Source organism: Netta rufina (assembly GCF_964035555.1).
Source record: "Netta rufina genome assembly, chromosome: 7".
In the NCBI taxonomy this organism is placed as follows: Eukaryota; Metazoa; Chordata; class Aves; order Anseriformes; family Anatidae; genus Netta; species Netta rufina.
This window is the reverse complement of record NC_140130.1, coordinates 33,263,553-33,281,546: the sequence shown is the minus strand read 5'-3', so window position 1 is coordinate 33,281,546 and position 17,994 is coordinate 33,263,553. Positions and strand designations below refer to the sequence as shown.

The following is a 17,994-nucleotide window of genomic DNA, read 5'->3' as shown; positions in this document are numbered from 1 at the left end:
TCCCTGCCCAAGGCATGGGGGTTGGAACTAAATGATCTTTAAGGTCCCTCCCAACCCCACATGACATTTGATGAATTTATTTTTCCACATGTTCAGAAGTCCTCATTGTATATATTAAATAAACTGAGCTCTGAAAGCACTGTGTTTTTGGCCATCAAGATACAGTTTTCCATTAGGTGCAGAATAATTTTTCTTTAGTATCTTTAGTGAAGTCACCTGGAGGCTTTTTATATATATATATATATATATATATATAATATATATTAGTTCTCCAGTATTAGTCCCTCTACACAAATGAGAAAGATAAGAAAAGTTTCACAAGGATGTGAATCCAAATGATCTTGAAGGACAGAAGAATACACAAAAATGCTATTGCTGTCTGTTGAGATTGCACATCTTTATATTTAAATATAAATAAGAAAAAAGTTACAAAGTCAGAAAAAATACATTATACATTGTATGTTCTTTTGAACATTAATATACCAATATGAATCAATGTTTGAACAATGAACTATGAAACAAGCTATTAGGAAACACAGCGGTTAGTTCTAGTCACCCAACGTGTTAGTGGTATTGCACACAAATAGAGTATTTTTAGAGGATAATAAACAGAGATTTCAAAGCAGCTTAATCATGTGTCTCATACCAGTTAATGAGAAATTCCCTCAATGCCACTACGCTGGACTTTGTTAATTATAGTGATTGATCTGACAGTCACCATGTTTAACTGAAATATTTATGGTCATTTCTATTTGTCAGCCTAGAACTCTGGATGAGCTGTGCACTGATGTCTGACTGTCCTTGGCATGGACTCAGTGAACCTTCAGAAGCAGAACAAGAAGGAAGGCACTTGCTCCCTCTCACCTGAGTGCACAGTCAGCCATACTACGTACCTACATACCTCTATGCAGCCAAACCTGGACGAGTAAGACTTACAGCTGTTCCCCTTCACTGAGACGGTGGCGTTACACTTCAGAGGAAAAGACAACTCTTTGCAAAATGCTCTGCAACTACTGTATTTCAATGGAACAAATTCAAAATCGTGAAAACCCTTTGGGAATTGTACAGCATATATTTATCTGCCCCATCAGCTCATGCCTGATTTGTGCCTCCTCCAACAGTTTGCACAGTGATAATGTAACAGGTAAATATTTGTGAAATATTTGTGGCAGCTGTTGACCACTTTCACATAATTCTCGTAAGAGAAGATCCATCACATTGGTACTGTGAATACATTTTGGGGCTGAGAAAAAATGTTTCTTCAGTTTTCATGTGTTCAATAAGCAAGCTCAAGAAAGACAGCTGCTTTTGAACCAGACTGTGTTTCAAATCTAGTTTATCGTGGCATGAAGAACTTGAAATGTGTCTCTCACCAGAAGATTTCCAAACAGAAAAGTAATAACAAGTTAATTAGAAAATTCTTTACATAGTGAAAAGCTCCCACTGAACAATTACTTGATATTTCACGTAATCCTTTTCTAACACGATCTTTACATGGGGAAAAGAAAATGTGAAAGAAAGAACAACAGCACAGAAAACATTATATAAAATGTTATATTTGAGTATTTTCCACGTAACAATTAAATCTTCCTGTGGAGAACTGCCTCAGATCTTTATCAAACCAGGATAATACTAAAGAAACCTGACAGAAGATACATTCAGTCTGTCCCAGTGAAAAAAACTGCAATTTAAAATGACAGATTAATAGAGAACCCTCAGCTGATGCACAAGATCAGCATCCTGTCTAGTTCAACATCAAATTCAGGCACTTTTTTATACATTTCTAATGCTTTTTTTTTCTTCCATCCAGGGAAGCCCAGATGTCACATTTGATTACTGAAGGTGTTGTTCCAAGGCAACAGACTAAGGGCACAAAGTGACAACTCACAATATACATACGTAGTGTATAAAGCAGCTTCAAGTCCTACCCTCTGCACAGAAAGCCTCCCAACGTTCACAGTGCCAGCTCTGCAGCCCTACACCTGCTGGTGTAGCCAACCACCGTGAACTCAACCGTGCCAAACTCAGAACTGCAGTTTATGGCAATCCATAAATGCTTGTCCCAAGACTCAACATGGGCTGGGAGACGCAGGCAGTATTTAATAGCTCCTGGACAACGGAGCACATTCTATTACTAAACCAGAGCCTGTGCTAGTGCAGGAATGGAACCGGACTTGAAGCCATCAAACAAGTTAACCCTTCCTAGAGTCAGTCAATGGCCAGAGAACCCGATGCTTGATGCAGAGGTGTGCCTGTGCGTGCCCTTTCCAAGCAAGAGTGGAGTCTGGAAAGAAACTCGGCAGTTACAGTTCATTTGTGCGCATATTCCTCCACAGAATTTTGTAGACAAAACTCAAATGAAATGCATACATTTCTCCCAAAAGGTATTAGAATTGCAGCATACGGAACTGAGAGATGTGAAATATTCACAGCTGTAACAGTAGTTAATGCATTGACCTAAGAGCTGATGCACAGCTGATGAAGCTGTCCAGGTTGGTTCTTGGAGTATGGCACCCAAGTTCAGACTGCTGGAAATCACATTATTTTGATTTTTCACATTTTTTTTTCTCAAATAGATATCTGACACAGTTCTACACAGACAGTCCTTTTACATAATGCTGAATATCCAGCCTTTAGCAGTCCTTCAAAGAGCTCTGCACTTTCCTTCACAAACAGTTTGCTTTTAGCACTATATTAAGTCAGTTAAGTATTGTCACCCACTTTGTAGCCTCATACAAAACTACAGAAACCAAGCCAAGATAGTGTTTCAAACTAGAAAACCTATTAAACAGTATGAATCAAAACGTGATCTCTGCTGATACTCATGTTAGCAAAGCAGGCTGAACTGCAGCAGCTAAAGACAACCTCTCACTCCAGCACGTCTCATTGTATTAATCAAGGTAACTCAAGCATTCGTAGTATGATTATGATTGCTGTCAGCTCACAGACTATAGTGAACAGAATAGACATGTTAGACAGTGTGGCATCTGTACTCTTACTTCTAGTCTAACAGCTGAAAGAAAGCCTGCAAACATCCTAAATGTATTTTTAAAAATAATATAGCTAGAATAATCCTTCAGAAATCATCTAGTCTACTGTCCTACTTGTGCATTTTTGAAAATTTCAAAATTGTTGATCAAACTCATATGGAAGATACTTTTTTAAAAAATCTGATATAATCACATTAATTCTTCACCTACCAACAGGCAAAGTGTGTATGTGAGGGAAATCATTCACAAAAAAATGTAGTTACTTCCCTTTGAGGCTGACAGCCAATCCAAAAACTGTTTTAACGATGCTTTTTGTCCTTCCTTGTTTCTTTGTATAAGGCACTGCAGTCTGTTTGTCTTATCAAATCAGACTTAAGCATCATCTTCACTAGTTTTGCCAAAAAGTTCTCTACAAGTTTGAGACTGTAACATTCCAAGCTCCAAAGTGACTCATCAGTGACTAACAATATTTAAAAGTGAGATTCTTTTAAATTGGACAAAACAGAAAAACAATCCTTTCCTCCCCAAACCACTTGAAACAAATTGCCGGTTACAGCAATTATAGTTTTTCATACACTGGGCTTTCAGTCTCTTGATTCTTAGTTAATTAGTTCTCCAACACTGAAGAGGCTTCAGCAGTAAACAAAATGTCTAATTTTAAAGTAAACAGAGAGGGACAAAAAAGCAAATACGTCTCAAGAAAATTATTTCCCACTCTCTCATAAGAAAAACATCTCTGCATGTAGAGAACAACTCATTTCCATGAGTGAATTTTCTTCACTGCTAATTAACAGACCCTCCCCAACTCTAAGGAACACTGAGGTTTAAAGTTTGTAACACATAGTGAACGCAGGGAAGTCCCCGTGAAACAGTATCACAGTTTTCTTATTACCTAGCTTATATCTGTCTTTTTACAGAACTACCAGAGCTTTTTTAATGCCATTTCACAAAGATTTCAACTCAATCTTTTATAAAAGGGTAACTATAAATAGTCTCTTTGATTAAAACCCTTAAGAGCTGAGAATGCTGGAAAGGGAGGTAGACATTATCCACTTTTCAGTACTACAAATTGGGGGCTGGAAGGGCTTAATTACCAAGATATACTTAAGTAACACACTAAGGGCTGCTATAAAAATTACTCCAGTTACAGCAGCACCATAGACATCACTCCACCAGAGAAAGAGAAAACCATCACATTTACCTATTTTCAAACACCACTCCTGTAACCTATAAGGCATCAAGAACAAACAGAAGCTTCACACCACGCAACAGTTGTGTTGCACATGAAGAAACTGTTCTCTCAGGTGGCTTAACAGAGCCTTTTACACCAGCCAAGCCAAGGATTTCTTTTGTTTTCACTTTGAAATCTCAAAGTTGAGACACACTGCTTATATAACCTAAAGCAACAAAATAATGCCAGCCAATGTATTAGCTTAGAAGTGTCTTGGGCAGAAAGAAATACTTTTACCCATGATCTGGATTTGAATGTGGAATTCATGATTTAGCATGATTTACACATTCAATATCCTAAAATGGGAATTCATGGTTTTCCTTATGCTTTTGTCTGTGATGATGTATTCTCATTTATGATACCATATTGATTTTTACAATTACAAATAAACCTGTAATTCACGATTAATGTTCAGTGAAATAATGTCTGTTAACAGTCAAGAAGTCCTTAAGTTTTCAGTACTCCTGGGCCAAGCTTTTTGCAATGGTGCTCAACTGGATATTTGAAGTTCCTTCATATATTGTACCTGAAATCAGAAGAGAATAAATTACAAGACTATAAAACTTTGGTGAATATCTGAAGAGAGATCAAGATATTATTCTAACAGACCAACTACAACGTTTATAATTATGAAGTGAAGCTTTACTGAGCAAGTTCTAGAAGCAGAATTAATATTTGCATAAGCGTTCCTATCTTATTATCTGCAATAATCAAAATACTTTTATTTTGGTACAACACAATGACAAGAAGTTTTCTTGAAAAGCAATTCCAAGATAACCACCAAAAGTTAACTATTAACAAATGATATCAGCAGTAAAGTCAAAGAGTAGCATTGTTAGAAATGTCAAAGTGTTAGGTTCAGAAATTACACTGGTGAACACATCTTGAAAATAAAATTCTACATAAATTCAGATCATTAATTTAAAGATACTACTTTGATTTTTTTCGAACTGGAATTTTCCTAATGAAACAGAAAACAATGTGTGTCTGTATATTATTAATATCTAATTAAGTACTGTTACTAGCTGTACAAACACGGCTATTTATACTTAAAGTTTTACCATGTCATATCTGAGCCTTTGGATCAGTGTTGGTTACAGATCTTAAGGAAAAAAGTATCTTTAAAAAACAGCCAGTCACGCATGCCCAAGCTTTAATGCTACAAGAAATGCCTGTTAAGAAGCTACCACTCACCAATCTTGCAATCACGGTAGTATTTTTCTATTGGATAATTTTTTGTGTATCCAACACCACCCATCCATTCGATGCACTTACTAGTTGTCAGTGTGGCAACCTATGAAAATAGTTTCACTGTTATGATTTCAGGATTGAACTTCTTGAAGGTGGTAGTAAATTTTATTCTCTGTAGCCATTTAAAGCAAACACAAAATAGTAAATAAAATAGTAAACTAGAACAAGTGAGAAAATGACACTGATATGTTTGTGTTCATCATCATACAAATAACATTATTCTATATCAGAAGACATCAAGAATTCACTAGCCATTATTAACAGTAATTACAAAGAGGCAGAAACAATCCAGTTCTGAATCTTACTAAGCCCCACAGTTGTGACCAGTAGAGTTGAAATGATCACAAAGTCTCACCATACCATTTCTATGGCCACAAAAAGAGAATTCTGAAAGAGTGAATTCTCTCAAATGAGTAAAAATACTAATTCATTTTCTCTTTTAATGGGGCTCTTTTTATTTTTATTTTGTGTGATTTTATTTTGGCCACTGAAAAAGAAACTGCTCAAGTCCCTACTTTACTTTGAGACTGAGAAAAAAAAGTACACCCACAGATTTCACAGCAAAATGTGAATTAAAAGTTGCACATTCAATAACAAAAGAAACTTTCAAACAGCATTTAAACAAATTTATTGAATAAAGAAACTGTAAATTACCTCTGCAGCATAATACTTGGCCATGCTTGCCTCCTTTATGAATGGCTTTCCTGTTTCTGCAAGACGGGCTGCATTGTAGGTCAGCAGCCTCGCAGCCTCCAGCTGTGTGGCCACCTGAGCTATCTGATGTTGCATTCCCTGCAATAAGCATGCCACAAGTCAGACAGAACTAGCACCAAACTGGAATTTCTAGCAAGATTCACTTTTTTTTTTTTTTTACTACAAAGGAACGTAAGTACACTCTAAAATTAAAAAAAAAAAGTTTCAGATGGTCTGGTAATTGCACATGCCTCTGCACTGGTGGCATCCAAGTTGGGAAAACTCTAAGTCCTGAAGTCCTTTTAGGAACTGCACTCCCCTTTTCTCCTTCCCTATTCTTGGATTCAGACGTAATGGGTAACTTCTGCCTTGACTGGCTAGCCAGGAGGGTTCAACATGAACCTACTCAAACCCATGACCACCAAGGAAAATGTCACCCAAACCTCAGAATTCTCCTTGGCAGTGCAGGGACAGGGGTTGGTCAAAGCCATATTTTGCAGCTAATGAGAATATTTGTACATTAACATGTCTACTACTGTCTACTATTAACGTGTCTACTAATGAAGCATAAGTGAGACAGACTTGAAAAAAGTACCTCTTAAATAAAGTGAAGAACTACAAAAGGTGACAACTACTACCTCCCATGCCCCATACCCATGAAACAGAAATTAGGAATGGCAAAGAAAGAAGTATAGAGGACATGTCTGATGAGGGGATTCAAGGGGAAAGAAAAAGGTGATGGAACTCACCTCTAAATGGCAGGTATTACAGAAGAATGGGATTACTTAGAGTGACCCAAACATTACAATGATTGAAAATGGACATTTAGTAGTCTAACTTGCTCCTAAACATAATGAAATCTTTCATCTTATTAGAACATTAACACTGCTCCCTAAAATTTGCAAAAATATATAGGCAGGTCAAAATAACAAAATGATTTGGCAATTACAAATTCCATTTTCCATTCAAAAGACGCAGTTCCAATCATTTCCTAGATATCTGTGGGTACTTCCTAAAATTTGTATAAATTATGAGTAGTACTAATGTTCCTTCCCTTCAGCTGAAATGTAGGTTTCTTTTAACAAGAAAATTACTATAGTAATTACAATTATACATCTTCCTTATTAAACTATACATCATTTTTGCAACAAAGAGTCTTTTTCATTTTAAGATACAGATATTATCATGGAAACTAAATGTCTTTGTATAACACAGGAAATATAATAATTCAATCAGTTTTCCTCATCTTTTTATACTTTCTAGTGTCTCCAGAAAAGGCCTTCACCTATACCTCATAAAAGCATATGAGAAGTGGAACACATTCTATACAGTGTGAGATTAAAATCCAAAGAGAACGTAATTCCGTGTGTATTATTTTCTAAAGCAGTGAATGAATTACTATAAAAAGAATTACATTAATACTGTTTTGAAGTTTTTAATGATTTATACTCTACTTGCAAAAACACATGGCACTGAATTTATACATTTTACATGGCAGATGAATGCTCATCTGCAATTCTTCTGAAAAATGCTTCTCAAATACGAAGCAGAGAAATGACAGGTTGACCACAAATTAGGCAAATCACTTATTTCACCAACTACCATGTGATCACTATTACCCTTTTACAGAAAATTTCCCATGAGTTCATTATCAGGTACCTGGAAATCAAATATGCTTTTCCCAAACTGCACTCTCTCCTTTGTGTAGGGAATTGTATGGTCAAAACACCCCTGCGCCAATCCTAACATCTGTAAAAAAAAAAAAAAAAAAAAAAAGGCATATATTCAGTAAAAAAAAAACAGTTGAATGAATGTACCTTACAGAAATGAAAGTAGTTGTGCTTCTTTCAGTCAGGCAGTTCAGATCACCTGTGTAAAAACCTTAATGTGCAGATGAAAAGTTTTCTTCCTTTCTTATTGAGGTGAGTCACCACAATAAGCCTACTTTATACTACTTCAATCTTGAATTAAACATTCTTATTAAAGGCAAAATATTTGCAAAAACACTAAATTTTGAGCAAAAGTTGGGGGTCAAATGTGTTTTTGCAAATAGTAAATGTTTTCAGAATAATTTCTCATTTTAGGTTGGATGTTAGGAGGAACTTCTTTACCGAAAGGGTTGTTAGACATTGGAACGGGCTGCCCAGGGAAGTGGTGGAGTCACCATCCCTGGAGGTCTTTAAAAGACGTTTAGATGTAGAGCTTAGGGATATGGTTTAGTGGAGGGCTGTTAGCGTTAGGTCAGAGGTTGGACTCAATCCTGAGGTCTCTTCCAACCTAGAAATTCTGTGATTCTGTAATGATGTCTAGTAGCGTATGGGTATTTTTGGATAGGTCCAAATATTAAGCTAATAGCCCCAAGAAGGTAAAAATGTAACTCTGACTACCTTAAGACATTTAATCCTTTTTCAGTTAAGGTTCTAGAAAAAAATACAATATATGCGAAAAGGTGTATGTGGGAAAAGAACATAAGTAAATAATGCAGTGTTGCTAATTAGCTGTACTGGCATACTTGTTGCTTTCTTATATAAACTTGTGTAGATGAACTAAATATATCAACTTCAGCACCTGTGACAATATATACAGCTACCTTGCACTAGAACTATCTGAAACTGTTTTCACAGCCACAATTACATTTTTATAAAATGCTCATTATTTTTTAAACCTATCACTACTGCAAAACTAAATCCAGTACTACAGGGCTTTTGAACTGCTGTTCTTGTCCATTCAAGTATATTTATCATAATTAGAAGGTGCCAAAAAAGTAGTAACTAAGATATAACAACTACCTGGCCTTAACTTTTAATTAGGTTATAAGTCTAACTTGGAGTAATTAAAAGAAAAAGCCAGACCATGTATTTTACTGCCAGAACATCTATATTATTTATATCTCTGGGAACACAGAGGCCCACAGTTCTAGTTTTTAAATGCCATATCCGACAAAGTTTAATCACAGATAATTTTCAGAAATGATGGAAAAGCCAACCTATTTAGCAGCATAGTACATTGCTATGTGGAAAGTCCAAATTTCACGAGGACTGTCTGCAAGATGGAGCAAAAGGTAAGGGAGATTGGTACTACAGATGCATCACAGCCTATACAGCACAACTACATCCACAGCAAAATACAAAGAAAAGATCACTTGCAAAAGCAAATTCAAAATACCAAAGCTTGTCATAGGCTATTTTATTATAAGGCTGAATCTGATTTCCACTGAAATCAGCACCAGTCTGAGATCCAAACTGATTTTACAACAAAATGCAACATTTGGAAGTAACTCCAAAATCAGCAAATATTTTCTCTAAGATGCCATAAGGTACAATTTTCAAACACAACAATGAACTAGAACATTTCTTCTACAAAAGTTAATATTTACTTTAAAAATAAGTTGACTTTTAAAAGTAAGTTGTTGAGAAAACATCAGTTGCATAAGGTCACATTTGGCAATCCCCTCCAATTACAATTGGAAACATTAATTTTGTACATTTCACTATGTTAAATTGTCCAAAGAGCCTGTCTTCTTCAAGAAATAAATGTATCAACATTTTTATCTCCCATTATGCACATTTCAGTAGCAGTAAGTTAACCACCAAAGACAAACTAATTGCCATTTAATGTTTTCTAAATCTATTGCTTGTATCACCAAAGGAGAATTTTATCATTTGCAGTTGTTTCTGTACATTACTGTAACTTAGACACAGGGACAGTGACATCTAGTGGCAATATAGTTTTTAATAAAGGATTTCCTAAACACTATTCTTAACTGTAAATACTTTGTAAGTTTCCATCCAAATTCAGAGTCATACACTGGTTGTATCCAGTATTAAGCAATGTTACCCACCTGTGCAGCAATACCTATCCTGCCACCATTTAGCATTCCAATTGCATACTTATAGCCTTGTCCCACCTGTCCAAGGATGTTGGTTGCAGGAACCTAAAGAATAAAACCACTCAGTTATTCCTGTTCTATTCATCTTTGCAACTGCTAGAAGTGTTCACAGGTGAATTAGTTTACATTGTTTAATGTTCCCCATAAATGACAGCATAAAACATAAAGCAGACATTTGATTCCTAGAATATCCAATTAGAACATTCCCTGGCACACATGATTATAAACTGACAAAGGAGAGAAACTATCAAAACTTAGAACTCAATCCCCCTCAATACTTTTGAGAATTAGGGAGCAAATAGCCAAAGAAAGCCAAATGATGAAAGAGGGAAATGCAGGAAAAGAATTGGGAATTTAGTTAACTCTTTCCTTACTTCTGGTCAAGCTCAAGTCATATACAAATCATGACTCAATAGCTGAACAGCTTACAATACCTTAACATTTTCGAATGTTACTGGGCAAGTAGAAGATGCTCTGATTCCAAGCTTATCCTCCTTCTTCCCTATGTGTAGTCCTTCTGTGTTGCGATCTACTATGAAGCACGTAATTCCCCTGTATCCCTAGGATGAATTAAAAATAATCAAAAACTGTTTTTTTCTACTAGTATTAACAAGTATATATAAAAACCAAATTCCAACACTGAAATTTTATACCTGCTTAATGATACATTAGTAAATAAAAGTCACCATCACCTGCTCCCTCTATGTCTACTAATTGTGGTTTAATAAGGCCAAAGTAAACCCCTCTATTCCACATGGAAAACAGAAAAGTCTTAGTTCTCTTGAGAAGATAGGAGACCAGTACTATGTAACAGGAAGGACTGTAGTGCCTGGCTGTTCTGAAAATCACGCATGCGACAATACACAGATTGTACAGCCAGTCTAAATTCTGGCATCTCTACGGACAGCATTTCCCCCTGTTGGAACCACAGGGCTCTCATGCAACGTTCTACAGGGCCTTAGACAGAAGCATGAAGTGCTCCGGGCCATGTTCTCATCTCTTTTTGTCTCTATCATCCACAGCATCTCCTCCTATTGTTAACAACCTGTGGTTCTTGTGGAAGAGTTGCGTCTTATTGAAGAGGAGACCGCTCTTCAAATCTCACCTTAATGACAGCCCACCTCACCAAACAGGAGCTGCTAGTGCAGAGTGTACATTTCAGTACACAAATCTGTGGTGGTCTGGTCTCTAATTTGTACTGATGTCAACTGTTACTTAATCTTTGAACTTCAGTGACTTTTAATATCGTTCTTGAACGTTTAAATGTAAAAACAGTTTTCTAACTTTAAGAAGACAATGCATTATATATTTAAAAAATAAGATTTATTAGAGTTTTAAATTCTAATTTAAAATATAGAGTATCTTCAAATAATTATTTCAAGTAAAATTGCTGTACTCTTGCAGTACAGCGTATCTTAAAAGTCTTTAGTTGATTTTTCTGAGTCTTCACTAACTATATCGAAATTGTTAAGTGACAAGACTTGAAACATGCATATTCAGGTATGTTTTTTTTTTTTTTTTTTGCTTGTTTTGCTTTTTAATCTGATCATACTTTACTACTATTGTACACTTGTTAATTACCAAGTACATGTAGTCTAAGCTCTGTTTTGCCTCTTACGAACAGCAACTTGTCTGTTAGGTCAGAAGTGCCACAAACAATCTCTGTTCTTCCATTACTCAGAATAATACCAATGCATGCTGTGCTCTTCATCTAAGCAATTATGATTCTGACGTTTTTATTTTCCCCAGTGGGAGGAATTTATTAAATTGCTTGGCAAGTTCTTTATTTTTGTTGGGAAATATTTTAAATGTTTGTTCTCAGCTAGGAAAAGGTACAAATAATGTTAACCTTTAGTACCAAATTATTAATATAAAATCCATAGTATCATATATCATCAGCTGTCATTGAAAATGCAATTATTCTTTAGCAACTTACTGAGGCAGGATCTGTATTTGCCATCACAAAGAAAACTCCGGCATGTTCTGCTAAGCTAATCCACATCTTTGAGCCATTGATAATATAGTAGTCTCCCTTCTTTTCAGCACGAGTCTTCAAAGAAAAAGCATCACTGCCAGAACCAGCCTCCGACAGACAGAAACTGCCTATCTGTCAATTAAAGGGGAAAAAAAAAATCATTTTACTTGTTTTTGAATATGTAGACACAACTTAGGAGTTACACAACAAAAATAGTTATCAGCAAGCACAAGCTTCTTAAATTCAAACATTTTAACTTACTGCCTCAAAGTAACTAGGTTTCAGATATGGAAATTAACAATACAAACACTGTATAATTACATGTCTCATACTCAAGAGCTTTAAAGTTTTTTTTCCACAGTAAATTAACTTTTAATGACACTAGTAACACCCTTTCCACTTTTACCTCTCAGCTACTGATGACAGGATCTGTATCACCCCAGATCTCATCTCTAACAGGCATTTCAAAGTTCACACACAAAGATTTTCTAATGCTGCAGTCACCCCATTTAGTTACTGAAAAAACACGCTAATGCTATTGAAACTATAAAAACTATATTATATTTTAGTAAAGCGTGACTTTGACTCACTGTATCTTTAGACACTTTGGGCAAGTAAATTCTCTTTTGTTCTTCTGTTCCGTATGTGGTAAACAACCTATTTGTTAGTGTATTTTGGAGTTCACATAGAAGAGCTACAGCTGGATCAACTTTGGCCAATTCTTCTACCACCAATATGACTGAAAAAAATGAAGCTGCAGTTCCTCCATATTCTTCCCCAAGCTCAATACTCATCAGCTGAAAGGTAAAAGATGCAAATATGTCAGTCTTTCTCATTAGTTCTCACCAACAATTTGTTAATCTAAGCACTTAGAGATTAAAAGAAAAACCACAGAATGTTAATATTTCTAGATCCTTCCCCACAGACCCAGCTTCCTTCAATACCCTTAAAAAACTAACATTTTATCAGAGAAGTTGATAAACTTAAGCAAGAAATAATGAACAAATGCAGTATGCAGGTCAATCATCACGGACTAATTTGATTGCAATCTTCAGAACAATGGCAATCTCTAACCTCGTGACGAATATTTAGTCGTCATTGTATAAAGTGATGTTCTCATCACAGACAAGCTTTATTTAGGTTTGATAGCAGGAAAGGCTACAAGGAATAATAAACAGGTTATCTGCAACACAAGCCCTTGTGGTTGCCCAAAATGGACACAGAGGACTCTTGACATCCTTTTCCAGCAATGCTTATCAAAGTCATGTTGGTTCTAGGATTCTATGCAAGTTTGTTTATCCAGGGGGAAGAAAAAAAAAAAAGAGCTGGGCTAGAAAAGGAACTCAAGATGAAGAATGTGCTATGGGAGTGGTAAGATGGAAAGAATATCACAGTAAAAGATGGAGAGAGATAATGCATTAAAAAAAGAAGAGAAAGTTGCCCCGGTGTTGATAAACTCAACATTTTCAACAATTTATCAAGTTAATTTGACTTACATCTCTCAATCTAAAAATCTGAAAAGCAGACAGCTAGAAATCCCTATCAGCAGTGTCACTTTTTGATTAAAAAGTTAAGTAAAAGTGTGCAGACCCCTTGTTCAAACAATCCCTTTATTACAGAGTCTTCCATTTTCGAATTCTCATCCATTTTTTGCACCAAAGGTGCAACTCGTTCCTGAGCAAATTTTTTCACTGTAATGAAAAGAAAGAAACTGTGTAAGTATTCTAACACTCGAGGATCAATATAACAGTCATATGGTATTTCTGAGAGGTTATGCATATATTCTCCGACTCTCCCAGACAATTTAATGAAAGGACAAGTTGCCCAAGTGAAACAGAGTAATGTGCCACAACGCTCAATTATCATTGCTTTCTGAACTCAGCCACAAGTCTGTGAACTGAAACAAATACTTCCTATAGACTCAGAAACTTCAAAAGCACCTCAGCAACACTTACATGACAGCAATTGACAAAAAAAAAAAAAACACCTCTTATTTTGTTAGCTGTATCCTGTTCTTTTTAAATTTAATCTGCAGTTTGGGAAGATGGTCTCAGGCTTTAAAACATACTGAGTGTACAAGATCCTGTAAACAAAACTGTTTCTGTTGAGCCTGAGCCTTTTATAAACTCTCCCAAATGTGCAGGTTCTCAGTCTTTCACCTTTGCCCTGAGGACTCCTCTTCTTCATGCAGGCCTGCCTGCATTGCAGACACACGGATCGTATCTGTCACCATTCTGGGTATACCTGAAATCTCTGAAAACCAGCTGGAGCAGTTACCTGTAGCTGAACTAAGTGCCTGAGAAAGCGCACGAGTCAATGTCAGGCAACTTCACTGCAGCGACAGCAACAACTTCGAACAGTTAATATTTATTTATGCAGAGTAAACTGCACTATAGTATGTGGAACTGTGCTGTGGTAGCATGGAAAAAGAATCGAAAGAACATTACATCCTTCTCTTGTGAACTAGAACAGTTTTAAAATTAAGCAAAATCAGACAAAATTTCCCTTCTAGCTAAACATTTCTGAACTTTAACCCCACAGAAAATAGGTACCCATATTCTTCAGCATTGTTTCCTCTTCAGTGAATGTTTGAAGTGGAGCATAGACAACTCCATCACTGTCTAGTTTTGGCGCAAGTTCTGATTTGGAGGATCTAAAGACACATGGAGAAGCCCTCCACGAAGCTGCCAAGTACGCTGGTATATTTCTTTTCAGCTGTTGGAAACAAATACAGAACATCAGAACAGTTAATAGAGTTTGCATCTGTAGACTACTTTAATACTTTATATATTAAAACCGAAAATACTTAATAAATACACTGGGTAGAACAGTAACAATAGGAAATATAACTTACACTCAATCTACCTGATATCTATTAATACAAAACAATTTTCTTTCTTGAAGTTTAACACTTTATGCTACAAAATATTCAAAACATGAATTTTAGTCAGTTTTAATTTTTGTGGCAAATAAGCCTCACTGATAGTACTTATTTTTGAAGACAATTTTGCAAGTCTGCTGCAATATTCATAGTATGAAATGTATACTTTGACAGAATTAATCTCTCTACTGTATGGGGAAATTCATTTTCTAATGTTTTTCTAAGATTTTGCATTGCAAAATCTTAGAAACAGTGAACAGAAAGCAGCTTTCAGGAGCAAGCTAATATTGTGATTGTTAAGTGGGTGGACACAGATAAAGTGACAGAATTAGTTTTGCATGTTGGAGAGATATAAACTACTTAATATTCAAATAATTACTCAAGTAGGTAACAGCATGCGTTAGAAAGGAGCCCATTTTTTGGTTTGAAAGTTAATACACTTTCTAACAGTAAAATAAGCTCTTAGGGTTTAAAAAAGTTAGTATAACAAATATGAGCTAGCTCAAAAAGTAGCAGGCTAACAGTAACTACCCTGCTGCAAAACTTATTTTGCAGTATTGAAAAAGAACAGCTCGACTGCCTGACCTCAGAAGAGGCAAGACAGAAAAAAGGCTTTGCTTTCATAGCTCCCCAAACCCAACTAACTCTGTGGCTAATGTCTTAAGATCAGATCTTGGCTTGAGATTTCTTTCACTATTGCTATGTCAGTCTGAAGTGCAGGCATTCATTTCTTATCAAGACAACTGCTGACAGAAACCCCTTGTAGAGACACAGCTGTGCCATAAAAATAACATATATCTGAACATTCTCCTGCCAACATACATTTTTGCTAGCGTGCACTCTTAACCCCACAGCGAGCAGACTGACAGGCTGTGCTGTAAACAGACTGCTACTTAGCTCATAGAACGCAGGGCAAGTTTGCAGTGCACAACGTGATAGTAGCATTCCTCAAAAAACAGCAGAAATTTTGGGGTCAGGAACTAAAATTTCTTTTGATCCTTCCAATAATTACTCTATTCCATGTTAGCTTTCAATACCTGTCACCTTGCTGGCTGAAGAACTAATATAAAACAGATTGTGGACTCCTTCTGTCTTAGAGACAAGATACCCAAGTCTACTACAAGTAAGGAACTCGAACTTCATCACAACCAGTCATGCATAGCAAAAAATAAAAAAGTTGCAGTAGAGAAGACAGATATTGCTGTGAACATTCAATGTTCATTCATATTCAACGCCACTGGCCAGATAAAACAAATACTGACTAGCAGGGCTGATTCACAAATACCATGTTTAGATGATCAGAAGCGTTAGATAATTCTAACACTTTCAAATGAAGACTAAGTTACTGGAGTCATCACAAGTCTTTGGAGAAAACCAAAATAAGAGACGCTTAAATAAAGGAAAAAATTCAAGGCAACTACACTCCTGAAGCTGCCAGTGAGGAACTAGTTACACACAGAATATCCACCTATGGTAGAAACACTCAAAACCTAGATGTGCAAAACTATTAAACATTTACCTGCCTAAGTCAGTGTTCTTGGTAAGGTCTACGAGGGAAAAAACATAAATATATACATACATATACATGCATTTAACATAGTGAGCTTTCTGAAGAGTTATAGGACTACAAATCACACATAATTCCTGCTTAGAGAACGCTTCTTCCACTACTTTATTTCCAAGTACAAAGAAAAGAGTATTTTTCTTTCATGGTGGCATAATCAGCGATGAACCATTGAGTACATGTCATCAGTACTGACAATGAGCTGCCAGGAAAAATGCACAGTGCCCTTTTAAGAATACAAAACTTTTTGAAAAGCTGCAAGTATGTACGCTCATTATGCAACAAGCCAGCACTGTTGAAACAACTGGTAATGCTCTGGGCATCACCTGTACTTTCCTTTATTGCACTTGAAGCTGGGATGCAGAATTACCAACCATGCAGGTGAACACATCGCTAAACACATGCAGAGAACTCTGCCCTGGGGGAATCACAGATTTCATCATCGAGAGAAAAACTAACAGATTTTTCTCATATGATTTCAGGAAAATGAGCAGCAGCTCAGCAAGGACATGCACAAGTACGCGGAGCTATACTGGCCGAGGTCACCTGCAACACACCTGGCTGGCACGTGGAAGCTCTGCAGGGTAAATAGTTCAGTATTTGTTACAGGTTACAGCCTGTAGAGGTGTTTGCTACAGGTTACAGCCTCATAGAGATGGCACTAGGCAATAAAAGGAATTATTCATAACAGGGTTACCTCAGAAAGTCTTAAAACCAGCAGGATAACCCCGAAATGAAACATACGCTGGCCACCCACCCATATTGCTGTGGGTCGCCACTCTGTGCATTTCACTCCTGAGTATCAGCATGGTGTAGAAGCAATTGGTTTTCACTTCAATATTTAGATTTTTTTTAAAAAAATCAAATATTACTGTTTACAATTTTATTCTTAGAAATCATAGTCATATACCATTGCAAATTCAGATAAGTAACATGCATACACACTACACAAATGCCCTGATACCACTTCACTGCTTTTTCCTCCTTTTTTCCTGCAGATAAGGCAATAATTTGTGTTCCTAGAAGATTCAGTCTGCCTGCCCTACTAAAAGCATATATTTGATATGTGGTTGTTCCTGGGCTGCTGATAAACCGAAGAAAAATCGACGTTATCTCAACTCTTACCTTCACCTCAGCTCCTATAAAAAATTACCTTATCAGTTTCCCTTCACTTTTACAATCTGAAGCGAGGTTTTAACGCCGGCGGGCGCGGCAGCAGCATTAAGACACGAATATTAACACAATAAATAAACACCACAGCTGTTTATTTCCCTGAGCTCCCTTCCCCGACGACTCTTCCCCATAACACGCCCCCAGCCAGCCCCTTCCCACCACGGGCACCGTGCCGTGGGTTCGTCTCCTCTCTTTCCACAGCCTCATCGCTCCCCTCACCACCCTCTGGCAGCCTCCAGCCCCCCTCAGCTGCCGGCTTCACCTTGGTGGCGCCGCTCCTCAGCCACCCGCCCGCCGCCGCCGCCATCTTGTGGCACCGCCTCCCTCTCGCGAGGCTGCGGTGGGCA

At 36.7% G+C, this 17,994-nt stretch overlaps 1 protein-coding gene across 1 annotated transcript; it reads right to left on the bottom strand.

Annotated features, from left to right (window-relative positions):
- Positions 1-376: 376 nt before the first annotated feature.
- ACADSB (acyl-CoA dehydrogenase short/branched chain) lies at positions 377-17,954 on the bottom strand (the record flags this gene model as incomplete). Its single annotated transcript, XM_084290400.1, has 11 exons — positions 377-4,747; positions 5,416-5,515; positions 6,127-6,264; positions 7,825-7,914; positions 10,007-10,099; positions 10,489-10,614; positions 11,991-12,161; positions 12,620-12,826; positions 13,620-13,720; positions 14,582-14,744; positions 17,910-17,954. 11 exons carry the CDS (start codon positions 17,952-17,954, stop codon positions 4,677-4,679), a joined length of 1,305 nt encoding a protein of 434 aa, XP_084146526.1. The 3' UTR covers positions 377-4,676.
- Positions 17,955-17,994: the final 40 nt, after the last annotated feature.